This window comes from Chaetodon auriga, chromosome 14 (assembly GCF_051107435.1).
Source record: "Chaetodon auriga isolate fChaAug3 chromosome 14, fChaAug3.hap1, whole genome shotgun sequence".
Taxonomy (NCBI): Eukaryota; Metazoa; Chordata; class Actinopteri; order Chaetodontiformes; family Chaetodontidae; genus Chaetodon; species Chaetodon auriga.
In genome coordinates, this window is record NC_135087.1 from 13,774,689 (window position 1) to 13,800,955 (window position 26,267).

The 26,267-nt window shown below is 44.2% G+C and overlaps 2 protein-coding genes across 2 annotated transcripts; one reads left to right on the top strand and one right to left on the bottom strand.

Annotated features, from left to right (window-relative positions):
• Positions 1–12,271: 12,271 nt before the first annotated feature.
• On the bottom strand, positions 12,272–21,774 carry exoc5 (exocyst complex component 5). Its single transcript, XM_076749287.1, has 18 exons — positions 21,561–21,774; positions 21,077–21,171; positions 19,655–19,802; positions 19,368–19,562; positions 17,878–17,942; positions 17,600–17,628; positions 17,380–17,489; positions 17,145–17,189; positions 16,908–17,048; positions 16,742–16,824; positions 16,447–16,656; positions 16,184–16,331; positions 15,968–16,076; positions 14,979–15,099; positions 14,769–14,855; positions 14,540–14,648; positions 14,141–14,356; positions 12,272–13,514 (listed from the first exon to the last, which is right to left on the bottom strand). The coding sequence occupies exons 1-18, from the start codon at positions 21,585–21,587 to the stop codon at positions 13,326–13,328; spliced, it is 2,127 nt and encodes a 708-aa protein (XP_076605402.1). The 5' UTR covers positions 21,588–21,774; the 3' UTR covers positions 12,272–13,325.
• A 30-nt stretch (positions 21,775–21,804) lies between these two features.
• Positions 21,805–25,891, top strand: ap5m1 (adaptor related protein complex 5 subunit mu 1). Its single transcript, XM_076747914.1, has 8 exons — positions 21,805–22,031; positions 22,167–22,827; positions 22,918–23,145; positions 23,220–23,359; positions 23,518–23,603; positions 23,702–23,814; positions 23,971–24,067; positions 24,154–25,891. The coding sequence occupies exons 1-8, from the start codon at positions 21,964–21,966 to the stop codon at positions 24,234–24,236; spliced, it is 1,476 nt and encodes a 491-aa protein (XP_076604029.1). The 5' UTR covers positions 21,805–21,963; the 3' UTR covers positions 24,237–25,891.
• The last annotated feature ends 376 nt before the right edge of the window (positions 25,892–26,267 follow it).

Consider the following 26,267-nt stretch of genomic DNA (forward strand, 5'->3'; position numbering starts at 1 on the left):
TCTGGAGTGAGCTGCTGGATGGCAGGAGGCACTGACTCAGGTCCTGCAGAAAGGCCACGTGGGTGCATGCATGTGGCACCCACATCCATGCAGGTACTTACAAATCCACCTGAACTCTCATGGACCAATAGATGCAATTAATAAGTGACATGACTCCATTTGTCACTGATCTAAATGTGAAATTGGAGATATAAATGAACATTGTGAGAGTGTGTCTCTTTCATCTTTGGCATAAAGAATCTGCCCTCTAGAAGCCCCACTCTTTCTGCAGTTTGGATTACATTTCCTTTGAGTGAAAACGCTGTGCATGCACTGCTCACTCTAAACATTTTTTCCACTGATGCAGAGGAACACGCTCTCTCACGCTGTGGCACTCCAGATTCCTCAGCCGTTCGGTGACTCTTGGCATTTGCTTATTATCAGAATATTCTTAATCATAGTAGAGACAGTGCCAGTGGAGAGAGCGAGCCGAGAGAGACACGTCAAAACATCTTCAACCGTAAAGGACCAGACAGCAAGCGTGATGGGCAAATTAGTCAGAGGCGCTGCCTAAATGGATGGTGAGGGCACAGGGGGAGAGATAGGGAGTACGAGTGTGTGTGGAAATCAGCGAGGGAGCAGAAAACAGAAAGAGAGGAACCTTCTCCATTTCACCATTCAGCGGTGCCTCCTATTCCCGAAGCACTTCGCCAGATCACAACCCACTAACTGATAGAGAAATAAATTAAGGAAAGGCTGCTCAAAAAGATATGATTCTGAAGGAGATTTAAGGAGTGGAACTGATTGTGCATGTCTGATTCCTGCGCTTCAGAGTCCTCACCCGGGGGGCTTGGCTTTCAAAGCTGAGTGACTTGCACGGAGAAACACTCCATTAACAAAGTTCAGCTCTCCTCTGAGCCCCCCTCTCTTCCCCCCAATCTCCTCTCTCCCCCCTCTCCCACCACAGAAGACCTCTCCCAGGCAGCACAGCATTTTTTTTTTTTTTTTTTCTAATGATGTTTCAGGGTGCTGTGCCTTACAGACTGTACATAAGAGAGCAAACAGTTGGCTGAGGGAGCTCCAGGCCTGGTTAGAGTCTCAACAGATCATTTTAGTTTATTACAACTTGGGTCATATTTTCCCTCCATTTTCCCATTATTTCTGTCAGGTCTGATAACATTGTACTCACCAAGTTAATTGCCGAGATCTGAGAACATGTCAACATTATCAGAAAATGTCGTTGGGGCAAGAAATGCAAGAGAGATTGCTGAAAATCAATAGTTAAGCAAGATTACCTAAACTGGACAAGGAGACTTCTGGTGGCTGGAACGGTATCTGACTTTATTGAGAGGATCGGACATTTGTTAATCAGTGTCATTATGAAATTCACTGTTTCTGCTATCAGTTGCATTCATTCAGTCCCAGTGGGCTGCTGACTCAGTTTTCATATGTCTCTAATTAGTTCCACGCAGCGAGGTATATAGATTTAAAAATTTGTGGGATAAGACAGCAGGAGTCTTGGATCGGTATCAGCGGGGACCGTAGGCTGTGGTATCAGGATTGGTACCGGGACAGAAAAAGTCAGATCAGTTCGATGCATCACACACCGAAACAGTTTTATTCTGAGATTGTGCCTAATGTGAGCACACCTGAAATATTACTAATAATCCCTCACGCAGAAAATGTGTAATTCCTCGTGTAATTGTTTATTGTTCTGTTTGTGTTGTATGGAGTTTTACTGGTGTTACTTCTGTCTATCTGTGTATGCTGTTTGACATCTATTGCATGTATGCCCGTTTTCGTCTGTTGTCCTCCCCTTTTTCCCCATTAAAGGTTTTGTTTTTCATTATCCAAATCCTGGCTTTAAGGATAGACATGTCATGTGTTGTACAGATTACAAAGCCCTTAGAGACTATGGCAAGTACAATAGGTCATAACAGACAGTTTGGGTAATATTTTATTGTGTTCCCTGTTTTCTCTTCCAAATAAGTTTGATTGAGACTTCTTTAAAATTAGTTTGATCATCTGCTCGCTCATGCTCCACATGACATCTGTGATGTAATGTGTTAATTAGTGATCTTTAGAGGAGCTGATTTTGTTACCTTCAGAAGGAACCAGGCTGGCTGTTTCCCCCTGTTTTCAGTCTTTGTGCTAAACTAAGATCACTGGCAGTTGTCCTTATTTCATATTTAGCATATAAGTATGAGAGTAGTATTGATCTTCTGGTTTAACTTTGATCAAAAAGGTCAACATTGTGCAATTTCATTACTACTAAAGGAAATGATGGCCTAAACTATGAAAATAAGACCCAGGTGATAATAAACCTCTGCCTTCTCTGCTTTTTTTCTGCTCCACCTTAGTGATGCTAAAACAATTCATTTGCATACAGAAATAGTGCTAAAGGGTTAACATTTGCTGAGGCAGTTCAGAGAGAGACAGAGGGGCATTGAGCAGGCAGCATAGAGGAGAGCAGTAGCTTGGGTCCCGAGTCCCAGGATTAGAGTCATGGGACTAGGCAGAGGCAGCACCATTACCTCTGAGTGGAAAGGCTCAAACCCAGTGACTCCCTCTCAGATCAGATGGAGAGAAAAAGACTCAGATAAAGAAGAGAGAGAGAAAGAAGCAGAGAGGGATGGAAGGAAGGGGTCTGCGTCTGAGAAGAGGATTGCACAAGTGCAGAGCAATTAGGTGTAGTGGGATGGGGAAGATGTGTTTTTATGGCCAGAGGAGAGTCTCGTGATCACTTTGAAAGTGTGTGTTCATAATCTCTATGGAGGGGTGACTGTAGTGAGAATGGTTGTGGTAATGGAGGTCAATTTCTGGCTGAGGAGCCTGGATGGGCCATCGCCACTAAACTTCATTTAACTTAGTGCTTTTGAATCCATCAGATACGAGTCCCCCCGAAACCCCATTCATAAATCCCTGTATTATTCCAGTGGGGCTATTATCACCTGAATGTGTTGCAACTTTATCGCTCAGCTCATGTCTACGACTGAGCTCTTGACCATCAACCCCTTTAACTAGTCAATATAGCATTGGAAATGTTTGATTTTTTTTTTTTTTTTTTTGCATGGGCGAGAAGAGGAAGAGCTAGGTGAGTGTGGATAATTGAGCAGTCTGCAGGCATGGAGCCCAGAGATAAGTGAAAGAGTCAGAAATTGAGTGTGATGCTGAGGCGAGGGCCGGGCCCTTTATTTGATGGAGAAAAGAGGAAACGGGGAAAAAGGAGAGGAGGATGTCTCTGAGGAGGAGAGATAGACAGCAGCAGAGCGAGGGACTCAGAGAAAGGGAACGGGAAAGATATGGATGGCAGGCGGCAATTACTGAGACTGAGGCTCCATGTGAACACAGCCAAGTGTGTGTGTGTGTGTGTGTGTGTGTGTGTGTGTGAGACAGTATGTGAGGAAGAGAGAGGCAGAGAGCGAGGCAGGGGGAGGAAGAGGGAGGATTGAGATCTCTGCCTGCCTGGGCCCCTGCTGACTCTCGTACAGGCAGATCACAGGCTCATCATGTCAGCTCTGTTTGTGGAAATCCTCCCTCATCAAATGACAAATTTGCTACACGTTTACCTTTATCAGATCTGGGAAGAGAGGCAGAGGAGATGAGCGAGGGAAAAGGGGAGTGTGTGTGTGTGTGTGTGTGTGTGTGTGTGTGTGTGTGTGTGTGTGTGTGTGTGTGTGTAAGTGCCTCTCTCTGTCGCCGCTACCGTCGAGGGGCCAATTACTTGCTCCTCCGAGAGCAACTCTGCCATCTCAGGCCTTTCATTCTGCCTCCCGCCTTCCTCCTCCTCGTCCTCGGAAACATCTGTCTCTGAATATGCAATGAGCGTGTCAAAGAGAATACGCCCACGTCCTGCACAAAGCTAATATTTGCTAACATCAAACCTGTCTGTTCTGCCTCTAGTGCCATGTACCCCACTGGAACACGATGCCACCGGTGCTGCTGGGAGCCTCTCCCCCTCCTGCTGTAAGATTACCGGCCTTGTTACTGACACCATGCCTTGCTTCCCTCCTCCTCCTCCTCCTCTTCTTCCTCCTCTCTGACTCCCCTTTGGCCATCCTTCTCTTGTCATCCAGACTGCTCCTTCTTCTTCTTCTTCTTCTTCTTCTTCCTCTTCTATTAAGGTTTAATTATCTGGACTTGGGCCTCATCAGCCTTCTTGAATAAACATCAATATTGACCAAAGTTTTGCATGTCAGCTTACGCTATCTGGAGTTTTATGGCTTATGGATAATGAGTACATTTAACCTGCCTTTACTTGCCTGTAATAAATAGGAAAATATTCCATATCTTGTGGTATTTCATTGGCTTAACTACTTAATACTGAGGAGAAGCCTGAGATCAATAGAGATATGGAAAGATTTGATTATATCTGTAGTTTTTTGTACTTGTGAGAAATGAGAGTGTTTATAGGAGTGATTTGTGTGTGTCTAAATATGTAGGAATGCAAGTGTGTGATGTGTGTGAACTGGATCCGTTCAAAACGTATCCAGTGTTTGTATCTTTGAATTTGAATTTGCCTGAAAAAACGGATCCTGAGCACCATCCTGTTAGCCGTCAAACCACAGCTGGACCGCCACCAGTTTTGCATACTCTTCCTCCACTCCCTCCTCCAACATCTGGAATCACCAGACAACTTCGCCTCAATCCTCTTTGTTGACTTCAGCTCCACCTTCAGTACAATTCAACGCCACCAGATGATCAAGAAGCTTCACCACCTCAACATCCCCCGACTCCTCCTCCACTGGATTCACATCTTCCTCAGCAACAGACCACAAACTGTCACCACCAACACCGGAGCCTCTCAGGGTTGTGTCCTCACTCCCTTCCTTTAAACTCTCTACACAAAAAACTGTGCCAGCCCCTCACCCATCACCACACACTTCACATACTCTGATGACACTGTCATTTTTGGAATAGTCAATAACCAGGGTCAGCTACTCTGTAACAGCCTCACAACTCCATTCCTCGCCTCAAACAAAGGTGCACTGGTAACTGCCTGCAGCTGATCACAGACCAAGCAAAATAACTGGTCATTAGCACATCAGATGCATCCCACACTGGACCAAACCTCCATCCATGGCAGGACAGTCAAGCAGGTTGACAACTTATCTGATCAGCACATCACTTCCATCCATGAACAATCCCAGCAAAGCCTCCATCTTACACTTCCCAACCACTCCTGTAGAGAACAAATAAAGGAGTATTCTACCATTAACGTTGTTGGACTCAGCAATGAAACTGACGCAGCAGACTTAGAGATATCATCTCTTTTTTATCCCATGCATCTTTCTTCCTTGTCGACACCTGGTGCCTACACTACCCACAATGCAACTCGACCAGCAACAATTCAGTCAGAGATTGAGAAGTGTTATGCTGGGCAATTCATTAGATTTCATGCCGCTGCCTCTGGAGCCACAAAAGCCTTTATGCAACTTTTTTCACATATGTAGTAGTACTCTGCAAAACCTGTAAACAGACTTTGATGTGTAAAATTGGTGGAGTTTACCTTTGATGAGATGACATGATAGAACATTTAACACTGCAAGAAAAGGAAAGATCCTGCTGCCTCAAGTGCTACCTCTCAGGACTCTGGCACCTCTTGATAAAGCCTACAGATCCTAACCACTGATAGCTCTATACATACCTAATAACTGATGAAGTGATTGAGAGTGTGGAGGTTTCTATCTAGTTTCCGGCATCTTTAAGACCTTGATTTTTATTAAGGATGTTGGCTCCCTCTTCCCGACTTTTATTTGCTTTTGCAGATTTTTGAAACCGACAGTTCATGAATGAGGGGGAGAATGAGATAGGAGAGAATAGCGACAGAGACACTCTCTCTACACTGTCTCTGTCTCTGCTGACTGATGAAGATTAAAGAGACAGGGACACACAGAGAAAGATTATAAGAGAGCAGAGATTGACTGCTAGAGAGAGAGAGAGAGAGAGAGAAAGGGTGAAAAAGGGAGGGAAGCAGAGAGAGAATGGATGATAGCAGGCTATGACAGAGAGAGAGTGAGGGAGAGCATTTGCATAATGTCCTCCACCACAGTAAGTCCCTGAGGCTAGCCATGCTGGATAACAGAGGACCAATACTCTTAATTCAATCTCTTTATTTTTCTAATACTTCAGAAATTAATAATTCGTCCCCATTCCACCCCCAGCCACCCCCTCTCGTCCGCAAAACCACCGTGAGCGTCGAGCTGAGCTGCCTAAGTTTGTAACTTTAACCCAAGAAATTGATGTGAGCAGGCCTTGAGGCAGACCTGCTAATGAATGGATAGAGAGAGAAAGAAGAAAGTTAAAAGATGGTCTTTTATAAAGTAATTTAAGAAAATCCTGTTAGCTGGATCAAGTACAAGAGTATAATTTCTCAAAATGGGAAAAAGAGGAGCTTTCGCGCCTCTCCCGCACACTTAATAACAAAATTAAGGAGGTAAAAAGATAAAGAGAGGGAATCAATTAGGCCGGGCCTGGTAAACAGTGCTAAGAGGGTGGGATGGCCCATGGAGCTGGGATGATGGGTGCAACGCTCAAGTGTACACACCCTCAGGCGGCCCGATTCCACGCCACCTCCCACGCTGACATCCTTAATGAGAACTGGGCTGGGTGAGGCCAGAGGGGGAGGAAACTCAGGACAGGTAGACACACACACACACACACCTGCCTTCATTGTCATCATTTTATTCCCTAAAAAGGTAAGAGAGTTAATTTACCCATTCATTCCTAAATGAATCTTGTGTATTATTTGTTTCTTACATGTAAGATTGTGGAACTCACACTAAAACCTAAACCATAACATGAATTTTTCTCAGCTTGATTTCAGTTTTTTCCCCTCTAGTCTTCCCCGCTCTACTGTAGCCTTCCTTCACCAGAGCACTGCTCTTTTTTTCTCAGGTTCATGATGACACGATCATTCCCCTATGGCGGAGACGTGGAGAGACACCCATCAAGTAGACAGCCTGTTAACCAGGCACTAAACACACTGGAGATAAGAGGAGATTATCAGAGTGTTATTGTTCCAAAGGGGAGTCCTCTGTCACAGAGACCTGGCCAGGCTCAGTCAGTCAGAGAGGAAAGAGAGATGGATGGATGGTACAGTACATGGTGGTGCTGGTGGTGATTACTTAGGGGGAAGAGGATCCCTCACTATCTCTTCCCTCTAGTGTAAGCATAACCTTGACAGCATCGCCTCTAGGACTGAAAATCTGATAAATATAGATGAGGGATACATGACATTTGTTTTGAAAATGACATCATTGTTAGAATATTTAAAGGATGGGTTGAGGTGTGCATGTAAATGTGCAAAACAGGGGCTGTGCTTTTAATGCAGCCTTTTGTTAAATCATAAGAAGATTTAACCCTTTAATGTACAGTTTTCTACTTATGTTTGTTAAAATCATCTTATTCCACACTCAAAGTTTCATATATATAAATCACGTGCTGGTTCCAACTCTTTGTTTCGACCATATATCACTATACAGTCTGTTCTTTACATAAACTAAATGAAATGCTAAAACACATGACTCTGTGTCTTTATGGCTGCATCATTTCAGCACATGAAAATATTGTAGAAGTCTTGTGCATCATCTCACACACATTTTCCCCCAAAATTCAGCCACACGTATTTCGTACCATTCTAAACTATTGGGAGGTCAACTAAAATGCAGAATTCTTTGTTGCCCAGCATGAGTTTGTAATGTCCAGGAGTTAAAATATTAAAATTATATCACCTTACACCTTGAATTTACAATACGCAGTCTGACAAGATAAAATTTTGATTTTAAATCAAATAATTTGCTCTAAAAATAAAATGTATATTTTTCTTTTTTAGTAATAACAGAACAATAAAAATGAAATTATAAGTAATAATTTAATTCCAAATTCATTTTTCAGTGTTGGAGATATTGTAATTAAATTACAGGTAAAAAGTGGTGTGTGTTGTAATTTTGCATTTCTATATTTTTACTCATTGTTTAAAATTACTATTATTATACAAATTATCCGTTAGGTCTAAAAGACTTGCAGTAAATTATAGCCAGCAGAAATTCAAAAAAATCTAAATACATTTGGTTATTCAGTGGTAGATTATATCTAAAGATGCAATAAACGTATCTTCCTTCGTTCATCTCTAAGTTTACCTTAGAGTGAGATGTGACCCTTTTGACCTTTTATCCTGTGTTTCACTTGCGTTCCACTTCCTCAGTAGATAAAAGCGAGGATGAATGGTCTCTGTGGGCATTCCAAACACTGAGCATTATTTGATTCAGACTCCCCTGGGTGTTATGACTGGGAAATAATTGTACGTATTTGTATTTGTTTCTTTTTCACTGTGGTGTGCTCTGGGTAATTCTTAATACCTTCTAGAGATTATACGGTAACTCCCAAACTCCCATGATTATAATTAAGCCTGACTTGGTTATAAAATGAGCAAATAGCAATTTAGTTTTGCATCGTGTGAGGGAGCATCTCTGTGTGTTCCTCCGTGTTCCCGCGTCTGCATATATCTTTATATTTCCGAATATACATGTGATTGTGCTTGAGAGTTTGAATATGCACATGCATTGTGTAACTGACTGTGTGTCAGGGGAAAGTGCTGCAGAGGAAAGGCATATATATATGCGAGAATGTTTGCTTAGGCACAGAGACTGCTATCATCTTCCTTCTGGCAAAAAGAGAAGAAGAAGAAAAAAAACACAAACATTCCCCCATCCATTCTCTTTCTCCTCCTTATTCTCTATCTTGCACTCACTCTGTTCAGCTTTCTCCCTCTCTCTTTCTGTATCACTTACAAAGGCAGCCGTTTCCTCCAAAATGAGGCCACGTACGGAAGGTATGCAAATGAAATCATTGCTCGTGGATTAGAATGGGACACCATATACCCTAAATCATGATTGTCAATCATGGCTGGGGATTAAGGGATATGGGCTCACAGACCTAAAAAAGCAACATTTCCCCCCTCAGGCAGATCCCCATTGTGAGGAGCTCTGAGGAAGAGAGGGCTCCACAGGGGAGGAGAGCAACACTGGAGCACTAGTGCCCCCTTCTGTCTGATGCTCACTGCACCATTTCATCATCAAACACCAGCCAGTCTGAACAGAAATAGAGGCTGGCACACACAAGCCTATTCATTTACATTCAATGTAGCCGCAGGCAAAAAGCTTGATTAGACAAATGCACATGCTTTGGTGATGCAGTGTTTCATCTTCAGTGGAGGAGAGAGAGACCTCATTTGTTTCTCTGGCATGTGTGCAGCCTTGGTTCAACATCAGTGGGTTAGGAGGGCCATAGGCCTTACAAACATAACAGATGTTTGTTTGCCCTGTGAGTGAATGTGTTTAGCACTGAAGTCTCTTAACCATCAGAATCAATTTGTTCTTTATACTGTCACTGTGTGATTTTAATATGTAGTGTATTCTGTATGCATGCGTATTTGTACAGCTGCCAATTTGACAGCCAGTGGTGTACGATTTTAAGCATGCGTGCATGTATATTATATTGGAATAACAATAGAAACATGCGTTTTTGCACTTGAATTACACTGTATACTACTGCTGCTACTAAAACTACTGCTAATGATAGTCATACACATTAATACCAACAAAGAAGAGCACACATGGATAATTATAATTGCCACTTATTAAATAGGCTTAGTATGTGATAAATCAGGACTCCTACTTCATATTTCGGAAGCAGAGCAGCTCCTCACACAGAGACATGTTTAGTGGATTGTGTGTGCAGACCCTGGAGCCCTCAGCTAGAGTGCCAGTCTGTTCCTGTGGAGCAGTCAACCAGACAAACCCAGCCAAGAGAGAGCAAGGCACAGGCACCGGGCCAGGAAATAGCACTGGAAAACACTCCACTATGGCAGAGAATTAATAGTGTTCTTATAGGAGAGAAGGCATGCGGGAGGGTGCAAAAAAAAAAAAAAAAAAGGACAAGCACACGAGTTTAGCATCATGGAAAGGACGGTTGTACGATCGCAGGAATCAAGGGAGAGTTTCATTAAGCCCCATCAGACTAAACCTTGATAATGAGAAAAGTGAGCAAAGGAGGAGAGTTGGCACGGTTCACATCCTGCACAGTGCAGCTCCCGGCTGCCCAAGACTGAAGGTGGCACGACACCTGTGCCATTTTGGCCCCGGCATCGTATGGGCAGGAGGTCAAGGCCAGGGCAACATCTGCATCACATCAGAGGGCCTGGCCGTGTGCCCACACCATGAGAGGCTCTCACAGAGAAATCCTAAAGAATAGATTTGGAAAGGACCACAAAGTGCTTCCTATGGATGCCCAGTTTATACACCAGGCTCAACTCAACTGCACAGAATTATTTCCAGGATTTAAACTGTATCTCATAGTTATAATCAAATGTGACACTGATCACATCTGTTGCATGATCTGTAAATAAAGGACTTCATTTTGAAAATAATAAGAGGAAACATTTGCCAGCATGTGAAACCCAGACAATACACTCTGCAGTGTGTCTAGTCACAATTACTTGACTAATTTTAACAGGGGGATCCTAAATACCGCCCCTGTGCCTCTGCTACAGCTAGACCACCTGAGTCATCTTTCTGATGGCGGGTAAAATAAACCACCAAAATTGATACGAGCCGCTAGCACACTAAAGAGCAAATCATTATGCATCATTAGGTGAAGATTTAGTTTAAACGTGTTTAGCAGGAATTAAGCAAAGCTGTTGTTGACATGGATTGACTGCTGTAATGCTTTATTGTCAGTGCTCCAGGAGGCAGAGGGAGGGCCGGCCTAGTTGGGGTAGCAGCAATGCGCCGAAAGCGAGGATTTATGGGATGTTGGAAGACCCAGCCGGGTGTACAGAAGGAGTGGAAAAACAGGAAAGTATGGCCGATGATTTGGCAGAGGAGAAAAAGGGAGGCAGATGCATGAAAAGGGGTTAACAAATGAGGGTATCTGTGGTCAGTGGAAAAGAGGATTCAGCTGCAGAATTTTGAAATTTGAGTCTTAACTTGAATATGGATGCATACGCTATTTCTACAGAATCAGGATGCCTGAATCTGTACACATGAAGGTCCAACGTAAATGTAAAGATGTGACGAATGGCACTCTAAATGGCAGACAAACTGTATCTTTGAAACGTAAGGGTTGGAGCCTCACTGATTCTTTAGCTAAAAACCTACATTTGAAATCTGCAATTCCAACTTCAAGAACTGACCTGTTCAAAAACAATCCTACAATATTTTCCTGTTTTAGGGCTGAAAAGGATACTGCGCATTGCAGATTGACACAGTGTATTGAGCGTCTGACTGTACAGGTAGAAACTGAGGGCTGGGGTATCAGAAATGTTTCCCAGTATCCAAAAGACTAGAGGAAAAATCCTTATGGTGCTGATTGGGTGGAGGGATGCTCCTGAGTAAAACTCCTGCAACAGGAAGCAAAATCAAAAGGTGGAACATGAACAACTTGTCCGTGGTTAATTCATCCAGATACGTTTCCCTCTCCTGTCCTGATGCCCCTGTGTTTGTATGTGTTGGCGTCTTTATGTGTCTGAATGTGTATGCGAGAGCTGCTCAAACCGACGAGTAAGAGAGGACAGTCTTATCCAGCTCTCCAGTGTTGACAGTATTACTAATCCCCTCCACCTGCTCAAACAGCCACCCCAAAAAACACATCCCTCCCCCTCATCCATGTGCCTGCGCTGGGAGTCCCTGGGGCCAGGCTGCGCCTCTGCCTTCGTCTCCACACCAGTTATCGTCCCTGGCCCGGCTCCGCTCCCCCAACCCCTTCCTGTGCTGCGCACATTAATCACCGCAAAAACAAATAGTTTTCAAATGTTTGGAAAAGACCCACTGTTTGCACCAGGGCCTAACAAAATAATTTTTACAAGCTATCCAGTTGTGATTAGGGCTGAGAGAATTGAATTTATGTGGCATTGATAATATTAATATTAGCCTAATTAATTATGTTGTTTGAACTTGCACAGCACTGTGTGTACCTTCTACACAACACTAACCAGCCGGAGCTGGAACCGAGCTCTCAGGCGTCTCTATCTCCCCGGCTCTCCCCAAGTCCATGACTACTGCACACAATTCATCAACTCGTAGATATCTAATCCCCTCTGGCTCTGCTCACTTCCTGAAGTCTAAGAAAGAACTTTACTCTGGTGGCAAGAATTCCCATGAATACTTGATGACTTCTATAGAAAGGAAGACTGTTTCATCTCACTTTGAAAGTGACATTCGCGGCGAGAGCTGGCTAAACTTTCTATTCACAGCTCCCCGTTTGTGAAGGATATTCAGAAGAGGGACGATAGTAAAATGCAACATCTCTTTAATGAGTCACTAATTAAGGTAAACAGCAGTACATGGGAGCAGCTTTGCGTAGGAGACAGTTTTAGGCATCAGGGACATGAACTGCCTTCTTTTTTTAGTGCAGAAGACAGTGACTGAGAACCTCAAATAAGCCCTGTGTGAAGAAGTCCCCTCCAGTTTGTTTCCTTAATCAGCAGAGGTCAACATCTCAATGTCCCCTGACCCAGGAACACTGCAGATCCAGCCAATAATGTCTTTGGACTGTGTGCACCGCTGGATGAGCAAGTGTTGATCTGTGCAATTACAGCGACACATATTCACTGACCCATCGCAGCAGTCATCTGAGCCTGAGAGGGGACCACCCAAACCTCCAGAGAGGTTCTCAGACCTGGTTACAGCTCAGATCGCACTTCCCTGTGATGGCCTCTTGACCTCGGCTTTGTGGTCAGCGGGCAAAGGTTAGAGAGGTGGTCATGTGTCTCTCTTAGCCAGACAGAGCTGTATCTCATGCTTGGTGGGGCCTTCTATGTCAGGCCCCTGCAGTTCATTAAGAAGGGTAGCCGTTCCCAACGCACAGTGCTACTGCAGGCCTGATGTCTGACTTTACAGCGTGATTGTTGACAGTCTCCCTTTACAGCAGTTTTAGGGTCTAGTGCAGCCGCAGAATTTATATATTTGGCACAATCAAAAAAAGGTTTGTTTTCTACATAAGCACAGACATCAATGTTGTCCATTTACTTTTATATATGTCAGAAATCTTAGCCTTGTGGATTTGCGGTGGATTAGTATTTAAAAACAAATGAAATCATAAGTCGATAGACATTTACATTTCTTCAGCTTGGAGAAATTAACAATGGAAAAAAGTAAAATGCACATTTCCCACATTCAAGGAGCAGTGACCTTCGCCTCCATGATGTACAAAGTGATCCCAGTCAAGTCTGTGTGCTGGGGCCAGGCCGATGCGTTCTCCGAAGCAGGGATGGGTATCTCCAAGGTGCACCATCTCATCAAAGCATGGGTTACTGGACGGAGGGCAGCCAGGTGTAGAGTCAGTCATTAACTGAAGTGTCGGCCCAGTCTGGCTGAACGGTAGTCCACTCTGAGCTGGACGAAGGCGTGCAGGAGGTTTCGGTCCAGATTGGTGAGCTGCTCACCTGAGCAGACCTGCTTTAGGTTGTCAGGGGCAACAACCAGGAGGTTACAGAGGGCGTGGAGTGTGTCAAAGAGCTGCAGCACCAGAGGGACCTGAAGACAGACAGACACATGAACTATAATCCCTTAGAAACTTCATACACCAAGTTATTCCCTGTATACTGTACAGGCAAGGATGTCCTGACATGATAATCCACATCCATGATAATTCACAGATTTCATTGTATTATGACAGTCCAGCTGCAAAACAGTGTTTGGAATACATGCCCTGTCTCTTCCATTCATGCATTTACATGTATATATACATGTATGAAGAAGAATGTTTTACACCTTATCATCTAAATGTATTTCATCAAATAAAAATGTCAAACACCTGAAGGTTCAGGGGTCTCCTATGTGAGAATGTGAAGCTTTTCCGTGTAATATAATTAATAATAATTACCTTTGGTCTTTTAACAGCTGTTTTCACAAAAGAGGCAATCGACTACCTTAAACTGGGAATTTGTGATGACATTTAATAGACTAATTATTTGAAATAACTGTTCAAATAACCTGATTAAAAAATAATCCTTAGTAGTTAAATTACCAAAGGATTAAAGCATTCACCTGAGCTGACCTAACCCGTTTATGTAATAATAAACACAGGTAGAGTCTTTGTTGCAAGAGCCATGTTTTGCCCTGTGACCAGCGTATCCTGGACCTATGCCCCCTCCGCTCACCCTGAAGTCCTTGGCACACCGTCGGTATTCAGCCACGTCGCAGATGGCCAGCATGCCTCCCATTGAGCTGTAACTGTACTGCTGTAGGTGCTCATGGATGAGTCGGTGGAAACGAACGCCCAACTCCGTCAGCACTGTGTCCACATTTTTCCCATCCATGGACTTCCTCACGTGCTCCACCTGCCGACTGACGTAGGCACATACCTTGGAGCAGGCCTGACAGGTGGGGAGACACACAGGGAAAGGTGGAAAACAAGCTGGCAAAACAACTGACTAAAACCAAAGGCAATTCAAAAACAAGACAGACAAGTGCAAGAGATTTGCAAGTTGCTGATTTGTTTTTTTGTTTTTTTTTGCATGTGAGCTCAGTGGTGGAGGCTGAGGCCTTGCATGTCTTACTGTAGTGTACTGAATCATGACGTTGTTCTCGTCCTCAGGCCTGAAGTCAGTCTTCTTCTGCTCTGTTGCCAAGATGTGCTTCATTTGTCCCACCATGCAGTTTATTGTTCTGTGTGGAGCAGAAAGATACATCGGAAAACGTCTGAAAGGCCATTCACTGTTCTGTTATGGGTTTTTGTTTGCGCGCATGAAACACATCACATGTAAAAGCACTTCTAAGCACGCTGACCTGTCGATTCCTGTGTCCAGTTTCACTTCCATCTGCTCAATCACCTCTTTCTTCTTGTGCAGGCACTCTGCCAACTTTGGAGAGGAGCTGGAGATATAGATGTTAAAGGTAGAATCAGACAATTGTGTATTGGTGGTGGCAGTAGCAAGATAATAACCGAATGCTCTGGAATATATACTGTATGATTTTAACCTTTAACCAGGAACTGACCTTATTAGAGGCATGAGCTGGTCATTAAACTGCTTGTCAAACAAATGGAAGATTGAGTTCGCCTGTTGAACCACATCCAGGAAGTACAGGTTGGCATTCTTGGCATCTGATGAGGGAATCGCTGTAGATCAAAGAGAGAGGGAATAAATCCAGACAATAAACAAAAGGGTGGGTGAAAAAATAAATCAATATGATTCACACAGAGCAGACTGTTGCTCGCTCTCCATTATATAATATGTAGAAAACACAGCAATATTCTGCTTCAGCATCAGACCGTGAACAGAAAGTAATCAAACCATGGGGACGTCAGTGTTGCATTTCTTTGATGATGAAAATACCTGACGAACTGAGCAATGGGAGATGAATACACATGTTTAGTTCCACTGTAGCTGCCTGAAAACGATAATGCAAGAAATGCCACAGAGGCACAACCTGCTTTGCATCAAGATAACGTGGACATTTCTTAATTTCTTAGTTAACTGCTTTAAAATGTGCTGGTTATTTAACTGAGTGGTTTCCACAGCAACAAGCATCACCTGGATCCTGACAAAGCAAAAGTGACTTCTACAGCTTGTGTTCTCCTCCAAGTGTCGAAGGCAAAACAACTGTGGTCGCATATTTCAAACCACACCATGCATCTTCAAGCTCACACTTTAAGACCAAATACGTCACTGTCAACTGTAATCAATGATGCATTTAGGTGGTCCTTGTCTACTTATCAAATCAGGAAATATCATGTGACAATCAGGTCATATTTATCAGATATTTGCTTTAAGGTCATCATGAATCACTGTAAGTACATCACATGAAATGCACAAATGACAGAGGCACTGCAGAACCTACATAGTGAACTATCTGTTGCAAACTTAATATGATGACAAGGTCTTCCTGTATGCACAGCTAGTTTCAGTCTCTTATGATGCTGCACTCTGTAAGGAAGGAGGCATAGGCTGAGCCCGGCCTCTGGTTTTAATGAGCTGTCAATGTACCTGAGAGGCCAATCTCTAGGGCGTAGTCGATATGTTCCACACAGAGGTGGTCAACCAGCAGCAGGAAGATTGAGAAGGCGTTCTTGGGCAGGTCTGAAGGATCTGAAAGCTGCGTCACCCAAAACAGAAACAAAGGGAATGCATTGAACTTTTTTATTCCAGCAGAAGTTTCTCTCCAAAACTGCTTCTCTCAAAACTTCTTTTCAGGAGCCTCACCCTGTGACATCTCTCAAAGGCATGACGTGTCTCCTGCAGCAGGTTGACAACTAGCTCTGGTGACAGGAAGGTCTCCCCATGGGTGTCAATGATAGGGCCAAGGGGAAGGTTGGTGCGCTGTCTGATCCGCTCCTTCAGTTCTTGGATACTGTAGAAAAACACTGATGCTGACTGTTTTGTGACACCATTATATCCTTTTATATACCATATTGAAATAATCTAAACCTGTCAATGTAAGAAAAAAGTGACATCCAAAATCCGACCTGCCAGTGCCAATTGGCCGTTTCTGATGATTCTTGGAGTCGTAGTATCGCTGCAGAATCATGGCACCTCGAGTGCGAAGGTACTCCCTCTCCATGTCAATGTAGCTTTCGAGGTATGAGGAGAAGATACTCTTTATTAGCTTGGACAGGAACGTGTGCTTATCTGAGCCAAGGTTGAACTCTGTCAGCTTGGTGGCCAATGCTGTGGTCCTGGAAAGCATACAGAGTCAATGTAAGCATAAAGATTACTGTGTACACAGGAAGTGAATCAAAAATATATGAGCAACTGACATACCTAGTGTAAAGGTCATAGAGGTTCTTGAGGTACTGTTCTATATCAGAGTGCCGAGTCTCATCCAGTTTTTCCCTAACATGAGCCTGAAGACACAAAGGTGTCAAATATAACATGAAACACAAAGCATGTCTAAACAAAACTAACAAATGAGAAGTAATACACATACCTGTAATTTGTTTTCAAATATGTTCTGGATGAGTTTGGCCATAACAGTCTCTGGGCTGCTGAAGACCTCGCCCACCTGCTTGTTGACCCTCTGGCAGAGGACCGCAGTGTCCTCGAACACATCGTTTCTCTGGTAGGCCCCCTATGGAGACAAACAAAGGGTTAACCAGGAGTCTGTGGATATTACTGACAACAACAAAGTGGAATATTATCTATAAGAGGAACTTTTTCCACTCACTTCCTGACACTGCTTGATGTAGACATCCACACAGTGTGCATAGCCCTTGTAGAAAAAGACACAAAGTTACTTTTCAGCAAGATTACATCACTGAGCTGCAGATTCAAAGCAACATTTGACGACCAAAGAAAGCTTCAGATACTTCAGTTACATAATGTATGTCTGCAGCAAGACTAAGGGTAAGATTAAATGTACAAATCAAATGTAGACATCAAATATGAGTCTTCCAGGTCACCTTGAAATGTAATAGAACCGCTGCCACCTCCCGCATACGTCCAATCTCACCCCTGCGCTGGGCAGCAGTGAACTCCTGGATTAACTGCCGCTCCAGGTCATGGTACTTACCTGGGCAGGAACACAAACAAAGACACAGAAAATAATATTATCTCTTGTAGCTAGCCTCACATGTATTTGTAATGGGGACTACAGTAGATGATGAGCTTTTCAAAACTTACTCGCAATTTTTGCCTTGACATCTGGAAATCTGTCAGAGGAAAAGATAATTAATATTTAAGGAGACAGTTACAAATCATATCCCACTATGAAATTTTAAAAAGAAAACGCTTTGCTTAATTTCGAGAAACATATGATACTGAATTAAGATGCTTTAAAACACATTATGTCCTGCTTTGGACTTACACTGTGAGGAATAGTATACATCACTCTTACACCACCTACCCCTTGTTTGACGGTGCTCTTGTCTAAAGCTGCCCCTGCGGGATGCCTGACTCACCTGTCGAATGGCAGCTCCTGGGCAATGAGATGCAGCTTCTGAATGATATCAGCAGCCTCTTTAATCTGAGGGAGAGAGAGAGAAAGAGTGAGTGCGTGAGAGAGTCAGGTGAGGCAAAAAAGAGAGAGAGAGCACAACAAGACCATGAGGAGTGGACATCCAGACAGAAAGCTGGCAGGCCACCGGCGGTGTCTCCACTTGGGGGATCATCATTTTAGAGCAGCCCTCCTCCACCTCCCCATGTTGAACAGGGAGCTGATAACAGACAGGCTGCGCTCACCTGGGCATCGGCAGCAGCAGCAGTCCTGACTTAGCAGCACATCCAACTCTTTATTGGCATGCCTTTTCTGAATGGGCTGTAATCCCACAGGAGTCTAAATCGCCTTCAATAATCTGTCCGGCCAGGGATATCTGTCTAAAAAAAGGGGGCCCTGTCGAGAACCCCCCCTCCTCCCGCCCCTCCTGACATACACACTGGCTGAAAAAGCCCCAGACCTACGAAAGGCCCGCCGTCCGCAACTCCTCTGTTCCCGCAGATGCCTGCCTCAGCTAACATCATTACTCTGCTCCCGTGAGGAGGATCCAGCCTTTCTGCTCGGCGAAGGTTTTCTAAGTATCTGTCCCCCAGCTAAGATTAGCTAAATCCCATGTAAGTAATGTAGCCGTCTCCCTGCAGTCAGGGTTTAGCAGCACTTGTCTCCACGCTGGCGGCCCAGCCCTCCCTTTCAGAAGGATTAGCAAAGCCATCCCCCTTCAGCTATTCACTTGCAGCTTTCCTCTTTCCCCTTCGTCTGGAGGTATGCTCAGGAAAAGGAATCTGGCCAGATATTTCTGCATGCCTCTCCGGAAAACTAGCTCCATCTCCAGCTCTCGTCTCTGGGATTGACCCCCAAACTCGCTGCTCTGCATCCACTAATGATGTTGCTACAAACGGGAATTAATCTACAGCATCCCAATCTCTCGACTGTCGCTTACAAAAACTGCAAAATCAAACTTTCAGGGGTCACTCGTCTAACATCATCATGGCGTCTGTGTAGGCAGGAACTAAGTTGTGCATCTCATCTTCCAGCATGCATGTTATCGCCGCCCTTACATGTACCATAATGCCACAAGCTCTTTCCTGCTGTAATGTGACACAAAGCCGAGGACCAACCAAATTCTCGCTCCCAGACAACCTTCTGTAAATGCAATTAGGGTTGACATGAGCATGCTGACATCCATGCTAGTCAATCAGCCAGCTATTGTCAGACAGCAAATGACAGTTTATTAATCCAAATTAGCCAAGGGATCCAACTAAAGGGATAAACTTGACAAATTAATATGGATGGTTTACCTCATAATCCTGTTCATTCTCACCTCCAGCAGTGTCACGGCAGGGGTCCTCGTCAATAGTCACACACACGCACACACACACACACACACCCATCCACACACACACAGACAAACATACACCTCCACTGAAGTGAGTGGAAGGAATGCAGCATACTCACCTTGTCTGGGTTGTTGAAGACGTCACTGCGTAGGTCTCCATCCAAGAACTCGTTGAAGTAGGTCATCAGGCGCTGAGCTTCCACGGCTCTCTGCCGAGGCGTGTTCACCCCCTCCAGCTGGTCACCAAGGTGACAAACCTTGGTTGCCACATAGCTGATGTGCTCATCGAGCTCCTGGAAATGCTGAAAGGCCACCTGAATTGACAAAGAACAGGCAGAATGTAAAGAAAAGATAAAGTCATTCTGCAATGTAATGGATAAATTAGCTACTTGACCATACAACACACCTGGTTGCTTCTCTGTAAATCTTGCACTTTGTGGGCAAATTCCTTGGCTTCACGATGACACTGGTGCTCAAGCTTCTCCACCCGCCGCTGGATCTTCTCATCCAATTGCTTCAGTTCTTCTATGTGGTTCTCAAATTCTTCCAACAGCCTGTCACAGAAGAAAGAAAGAATGTAGATCAGCATACAGCAGATCCTCAGCTAACAACAGGTAAAACACAGACAAAACAAATGCTCTTACTCAGGAGGAGCAATTCGGTCCCACAAGGTTAAATCTGTCCCACTGACCTCACACTTACAGCCATAGTTAGTTACAGAATGGTGCCGGATGTTTAATTCCTGGGTCCCCAGAATTAAGAAGCTCTGAAAACTAGCAACTTCGTCAGCTGCATTTTAAGTGCCATCAGGACTGCAGAGCAAATGTTCTAAGTCAGCACCACATTTCACAGAGTAGGAAACATCCCAAAATGATGAGTGTATAATCTCTTGACTAATTCCCTCAGCACTGGCTACAGCTTAAAGACATCTCCCATCCCTTCCCAATAGACACTCATTCCCTGGCTGGTGACTCACAGTATGGTGGCCTCCACAGATATGTTGTCTCTGACTCCTCGCTAAGAGCTTCCGAGGAGGTGGTGGCAACAGTTTTGTGGAGGAAGTAGATAAGGCAGGATGGATCCACAGTATAGTTAAACTGTTATGGCATTTTTGCTTACGAGAAATAACTTGGTCCCTGAGTGTAAACATAACAACAAGCACTGAAAATACCATGAAAAAAAAATCTTAAGCATAGATATTTCCTGTTTTTCTTCAACCCAACCATCGAAAACACTAAATTAGCATAGAAGAGACCAAGATGAGCTTTAGTAAGTACAGGAAGACTAACTCAGTTTCACTCCAGTGTTTCGCAAGCTGATTCTGACAGCAATAAATTAAATTTCAATTTATAATTTAAATACTTTCAACTTAAAACACATCTAATTACTTTAAAGTATTACGTTTGAAAAGCTGACACCAAATTTATGCTTTTAGCTCCTTAAAAAGTGGCCAAGAAGTAAAGACAACAGATTGGAGTAAGAGGAAAAAAAGCTTTTGAGAGGCTGAGTAACTTAATGTCAATATTTGATCAACGTTAATGAAAATTTGAAAGGACGATGCTCAAATAATAAAAAAAACACTGTGGAACTGGTCAAAAACACAGTATTAAGTCATACCAAGAGAGCGCACCATTATAGAGATGATCAGCTGTGTTACACTGTCAGCATTAGTTACACTAGAAAACCAAGAAAATTAAGCTCAGTGAAGGCAAGAGCAACACTGGTTTTAGATGAATAAGAGATACCATGAATTTATATAGGAACCTGGTGACATATTACCGAGAAGATTGTCAAGGAAGATGTGTGCAATAAATGTGATTTGCACTACCTTTTGGGGTCAAATGCCTCAGCTCCTCCTTTGGAACCTCCCCCAGGTGTCCTCCATGCCAACCTCTCAATGTATTCATCTGCATCAAAGGGCTCCTGAGGGGGAGAGGAAGTCATGAGTGTATCACATGCAAACATTAGCCAAACACCAGCTATTAACCCGAAATGCCACACGAACAAATTTACTAATGTAATGACGTTACATCCTGCTGTAACGCTTTCCTGCCTTTGTGCTGATGTTACTGCACACTAATGGTCAACAGCATTTACTTTTCCCCGAACAACTCAAATAGACCATATTTTCCCCCTATTCTGTTTAGTTTACGATACAAATAAACTTCTCCCAGTCTGTGCGAGCCATTATTTATTTTCTACTACGCACTCAGGGTGAATGGGGACATTGCCGTTAAGCTGCCGTTAATGATAGTTAGCAACCTAGCTAGCCTGACAGCTAACACAGCTCTCCGGTGCAGCACTCATTTTACCTCGAACAGCTGAGCAGTTGTCGCCATGTTCCAGATTCAGCTGGCGACGTAGTGAAATGCAATTTAGAGGAAGGAGCTCGGAGTCGGCAATACCGCCGACTTCCACATGGATTTGCTGATTTCGTACAGTTTCGCCCTTTGTTGACAGCTAGCTGGTTAGCAATCCAGCTTCCTGTATGGGTGTAGAAGGGTGGGGATAGCTGCTTGCAAGTGCGCACGCGCATATGTCGGCTGATTGGTAGTTGTTGTCACGTGAAACAACAGCAGGAAGTGAGTCGCGGAGTTGGTCGGATTCGTATAGCAAGGAATGTTTGAATTTAACAGCTTGCACGATAAGATGTCGATATTAACATTGAAGTTAAGGAACAGTATTTAAATTGAGGACTTCAGTGCAGCCGGCCAAATGAGTTTGCGGGCTTTGTGGATAATTTCTCACGAGAAAGGAGAAAATGTGTCAATACGCTTTTCCAGGTATGTATCAGAGTTGTAATGCCTCTCACATTCTACTTCCCGTTTACAGAACTGTAGTAGACTTAATATTGTAAAATCTCAGCTGTCACACTGCGTGCAGTCTGCAGTGTTTTCTGATGTTTCTCCTCTCCACAGGAGGTTTGCTACAGTGGAGCACCGGGCAAAGAGCCTGGCAGGCTCCGCATATACAGCAGTCCCAGAGGAAAACACTGTGCTGCAGCTCCTGCTCACTGAGCTAGGGCTTTCCGACTCAGACAAGTCCTATGTAGCTCTCAGAGATGATTGCCTTCACTGTCAGCGATCACCAGCCCTGGAGCTGCATGTGGACGGTCCTGCAAAGGGAATACTTTGGCCAGTGTTGGCCATCTCACAGGGGCCTCTCATCCTAGCTTGCCTGCCTTTAGTGGATGCCCCTGCTGAGCCACGGCCACCTCTTGCCAGCCTTCTGTCTGTCTCCCAGGGCCTCACACTTCTGGCAGGTCTGCAGACTTTTCTCCTCAGCTCTGGGGGTAAGCCTGATAGCGAGGGGCTGGCCTCTCGCCTGGCCATGCTGCCCTCCCTACTCTTGCAAGTTTGTCCACTTGGCTCACCCCTGGATGTGCCGCTATGTGGGGCACCGGCTACACCCACAGTGCCCACTCCCACTGGGAATCAGAAGCAGCCAGCCTGGAAGACAGGGTTCCACCGCGGTCGAGCTGTGGTGAATGTGGCACTGATAGAAACAGTACGCTCCATGCAGTATGGTAACCAGAGCAGGCAGGACCTGTGGGATGTTTACGGCACTGTGACATGCAAAGTAAGTGCACAGTGTAAAGGAAAGCAAGGTGTGCCTAAACCTTTTCACCTGTTTCCATTGTTTCCCCTCATTCTACTTTTCTGTCAACAGTGTGAAGTGGAAGGGGTGCTCCCAAATGTGACGGTGACTCTTACACTGCCACCAAATGGTTCTCCACTTCAGGATATCCTGGTCCATCCTTGTGTCACCTCACTGGACTCTAGTATCCTGACTTCCAACAGTGTGGACAGCTATGATGGCTCAGCTTTCTCTGGGCCATATAAGTTCCCCTTCTCACCTCCCCTGGAGCCTTTCAGACTATGCAGCTATACATCTCAGGTATAAAACATACACATTAACATACTCCCAATCCCTCATATAAGTATTAATGTCTCAAATGATTCCTTCATTAGGTCCCCGTCCCCCCTATCCTCGGTTCGTATCAGCTGAGTGAAGAAGAGAGCCATCTGCATGTGTCAGTAACCCTCAAACTTCACGAGAGTGTGAAGAACAGCTTTGAGTACTGTGAAGCACACCTGCCATTCTTTAACAGGTAATCTTTTAAGTCTGAAGACCTGCCTGTGTTTGTTTCCCTTAGAGGTTTGATTCCTCACAGTCCATGCCATCTTTAAGGGTAAATTGTCATCCTGATGTCCAATCAGAAATAATGGTCTCTCTAACATCTTCATGCGTGTTCTGCATCCTGTGCAGGGATCACTTGGGTGTTGTGGATGTTAAGGTGAGCTCTGGACAACTGGACATCTCAAAGGAGAAGAACCTACTGGTCTGGGGCCTTGGTAGGTCCTGAGCATTAGAGTAGAAAAATATCACTTTCACTGCAGCTGTATATTTGATAAAGGAACTAATGAGTAATTTTCCCCTCACTGATATTTAGGACAAAGGTTCCCTAAATCCCGTGAGGTCACAATGGAAGGCAAGATCAGCTTTTCCGGGCCGACACCAGGACCTACTGACCCCCTCTGCACAGGACTTACAGCCTACATCAAAGTAAATTAATGTGTGGGGATTAACTTTAGGACGAGATCGGAAGATTCATTCATTTACAGCTACAACATGCTACAGCTAATTTCTCATTGGATGAGGTCAAATGTATAAGGGATCTAGCTTGTGAAGTGATTAATGCTTCCACCATTATCTTCACAGTTATATTTCAAAGTGCCTGATATGACGCTGTCTGGGTGCTGCGTGGACCAGCATTCAGTGCAGGTTTATTCCTCTGCCAAACCGCGGATTGTGACATGTAAGCTCACAGTAGTTTCTGTATTAAAATGTTTACTGTATGCCGTTTTCTGAAACTAAAAATTGGTCTGTCTGTCTTATTTTCAGCCCGAGAACTCTTATCCAAAGAGTACTTCATATGGAATTCAAAAGGAACTGCTCCAGTATCTTCCGCGCAGATGATGCTATAGCATGGACACATTAGAGGAAAGGAGCGCAGTTAACTATACTGTAGCAGGACTGAAGATGCTGCCAAGCATATACAGATCTAGACACCATATGTGACCCCGTAAAATGTATTTTTTACTATCCTGTTGTTCCTGGAGAGCTCACAAATGAAAATGTAAAGAGCAGTGAAAGTACTTTGTAGATTTGACACATTATGTAACATTTAATTTTGCTTTTTGCTCAGCACAGCTCAGAAACTTTGACTGGCAGATTGTGTTGATTTTGTTACTTTAAAAAAATACCTGCTCTTGTGGTCCAACTTCTTTTATCGCCCAACTTTTACCCCCCCTTAAATCTATCCCATTTCAGACACAAGGGCCACCCCTTGCTCTGACAGTCCCACTTCAGTGACTCTCCATCAGCCGGATAATTAGCAGCTGGGGCCTTGTCATCAGCTGTTGCGGGTCTGGAAGAGAGGGGCGGCTGGGCTGTGAAAGGCCAGGCTGCTCTGGCCAGTGTCTTGGCTACAAAAGGCTCCTCTTTTAGTGCTGGCAGGAGTCCTTGCTCCCTGCACCATTCACTCCCCCCACCCCCTTTTGACCCTGTCCCCGCCCTGTCAACTAGTGGCTAGTTCAAACACACAACCTCTCCAACCAGACTGTGATTGAGCACTGACCCTCTGGCCCTCTGAGACTTTAAAGCAGCCGGTCCCATTCAGCCAGCAGGACCTGCCTAATTGGTGAAAAAGTCACAAGGATGGAAGTGCTTGGGTCACCTCTCGACTTTGACTGGGTGCTTTAACTAAATTAATGAAGAACTTAAAAATAATTTGGATCTTTATTGATTTATTGTAACGCAAGTGTGAGGGTAGACCTCCCTTTATAGTTAATACTTGATGATAAATAAAGTTTTCAAAGAGGGGCATTTAGTTCCTTATTCCTCACTGTTTACTATCACTGAACTTTGATGAGTTTCAAACTGTTACATTACTAGGATGAAAGCTCCAGCTCAGTGTATGAAGTTGGCCGAATAACTAGCCGATGAAGGGTTAAATCAGGAGATTGTGCCCCACTATTCCACCGCAGCCAGACTCCTCTGAGTGCCCTTATTGTCTGCTGTTGGCCTCTTGTGCCCCTTGCTGGTCCAAATGCTACATTCTCACGTGGATTTCCACTCAGAAGGCTGACCATGACCAATCCTCTGTCAATTGGAACCAATTGCTCACACGGCATCCTTCACCTTCTTTTTATGTAGCAGTGCGGAGTGGCAGACACCGAGACCTCTCAGCTCTCCCCCTCCACCATGATTGGCTTTAAGGCCCAGTGTGTGTGGCTAGTGAACTGGAAAAGGAGAAGTTTTTTTTTTTTTTTTTTTTTTTGAAGAGTTGGGCCACTCTAAATCTCCTCAGTGTCCCAATATGTGGTCAGTCTGGCTCCTCAAGTCTGCAGTCAGTGGCCTCTCACTGGCAGACTTTGCTTTGTTGATTGAATGGCTTGCTAAGTAGATAGATTCGTTTTAATGTTTTACTCTGCTCCAGTGCCCTCAGCTCGTACCTTTAATTCTACAGTGTTTTTGGAATCATTAATCATTTATTTATTTCTTCATTGTTAGCTCTTGTACACACACATACAGGAAATGGATTAGCACTTTTCTATAAAGATTACCAAAACGAAGTGCACAAAGGCCAAAATCAGTTTGTGAAAGTGAAGCAGCAGTGTTGATTGTCATAAATCATGTTAAAATATCATGAGGTTTGGCATGATCTTTACTTAACTGTTAGAAAACACAGCAACTGTTATCCACGTAACTGTGGGAGTTTGCTTCAGTGTGTCCCTCAGCCCAATAATGACACCCAGTGGTAGAGTACAATAAAAGTTCACCGTAGACTGTTTTCATTTCTTCAGCACAGTTTAATGCCCATGTCATCTATTGAAATAGTTGTACTCAACCACTGCCAGATCATCTTTGCTGATTTAATTCTTGTCCAGCCCCCTGCTGTGAGCTGTGATCCCAACAATGTTCATCTAACGCACCGTGCCTGAGCACCAGGCTTT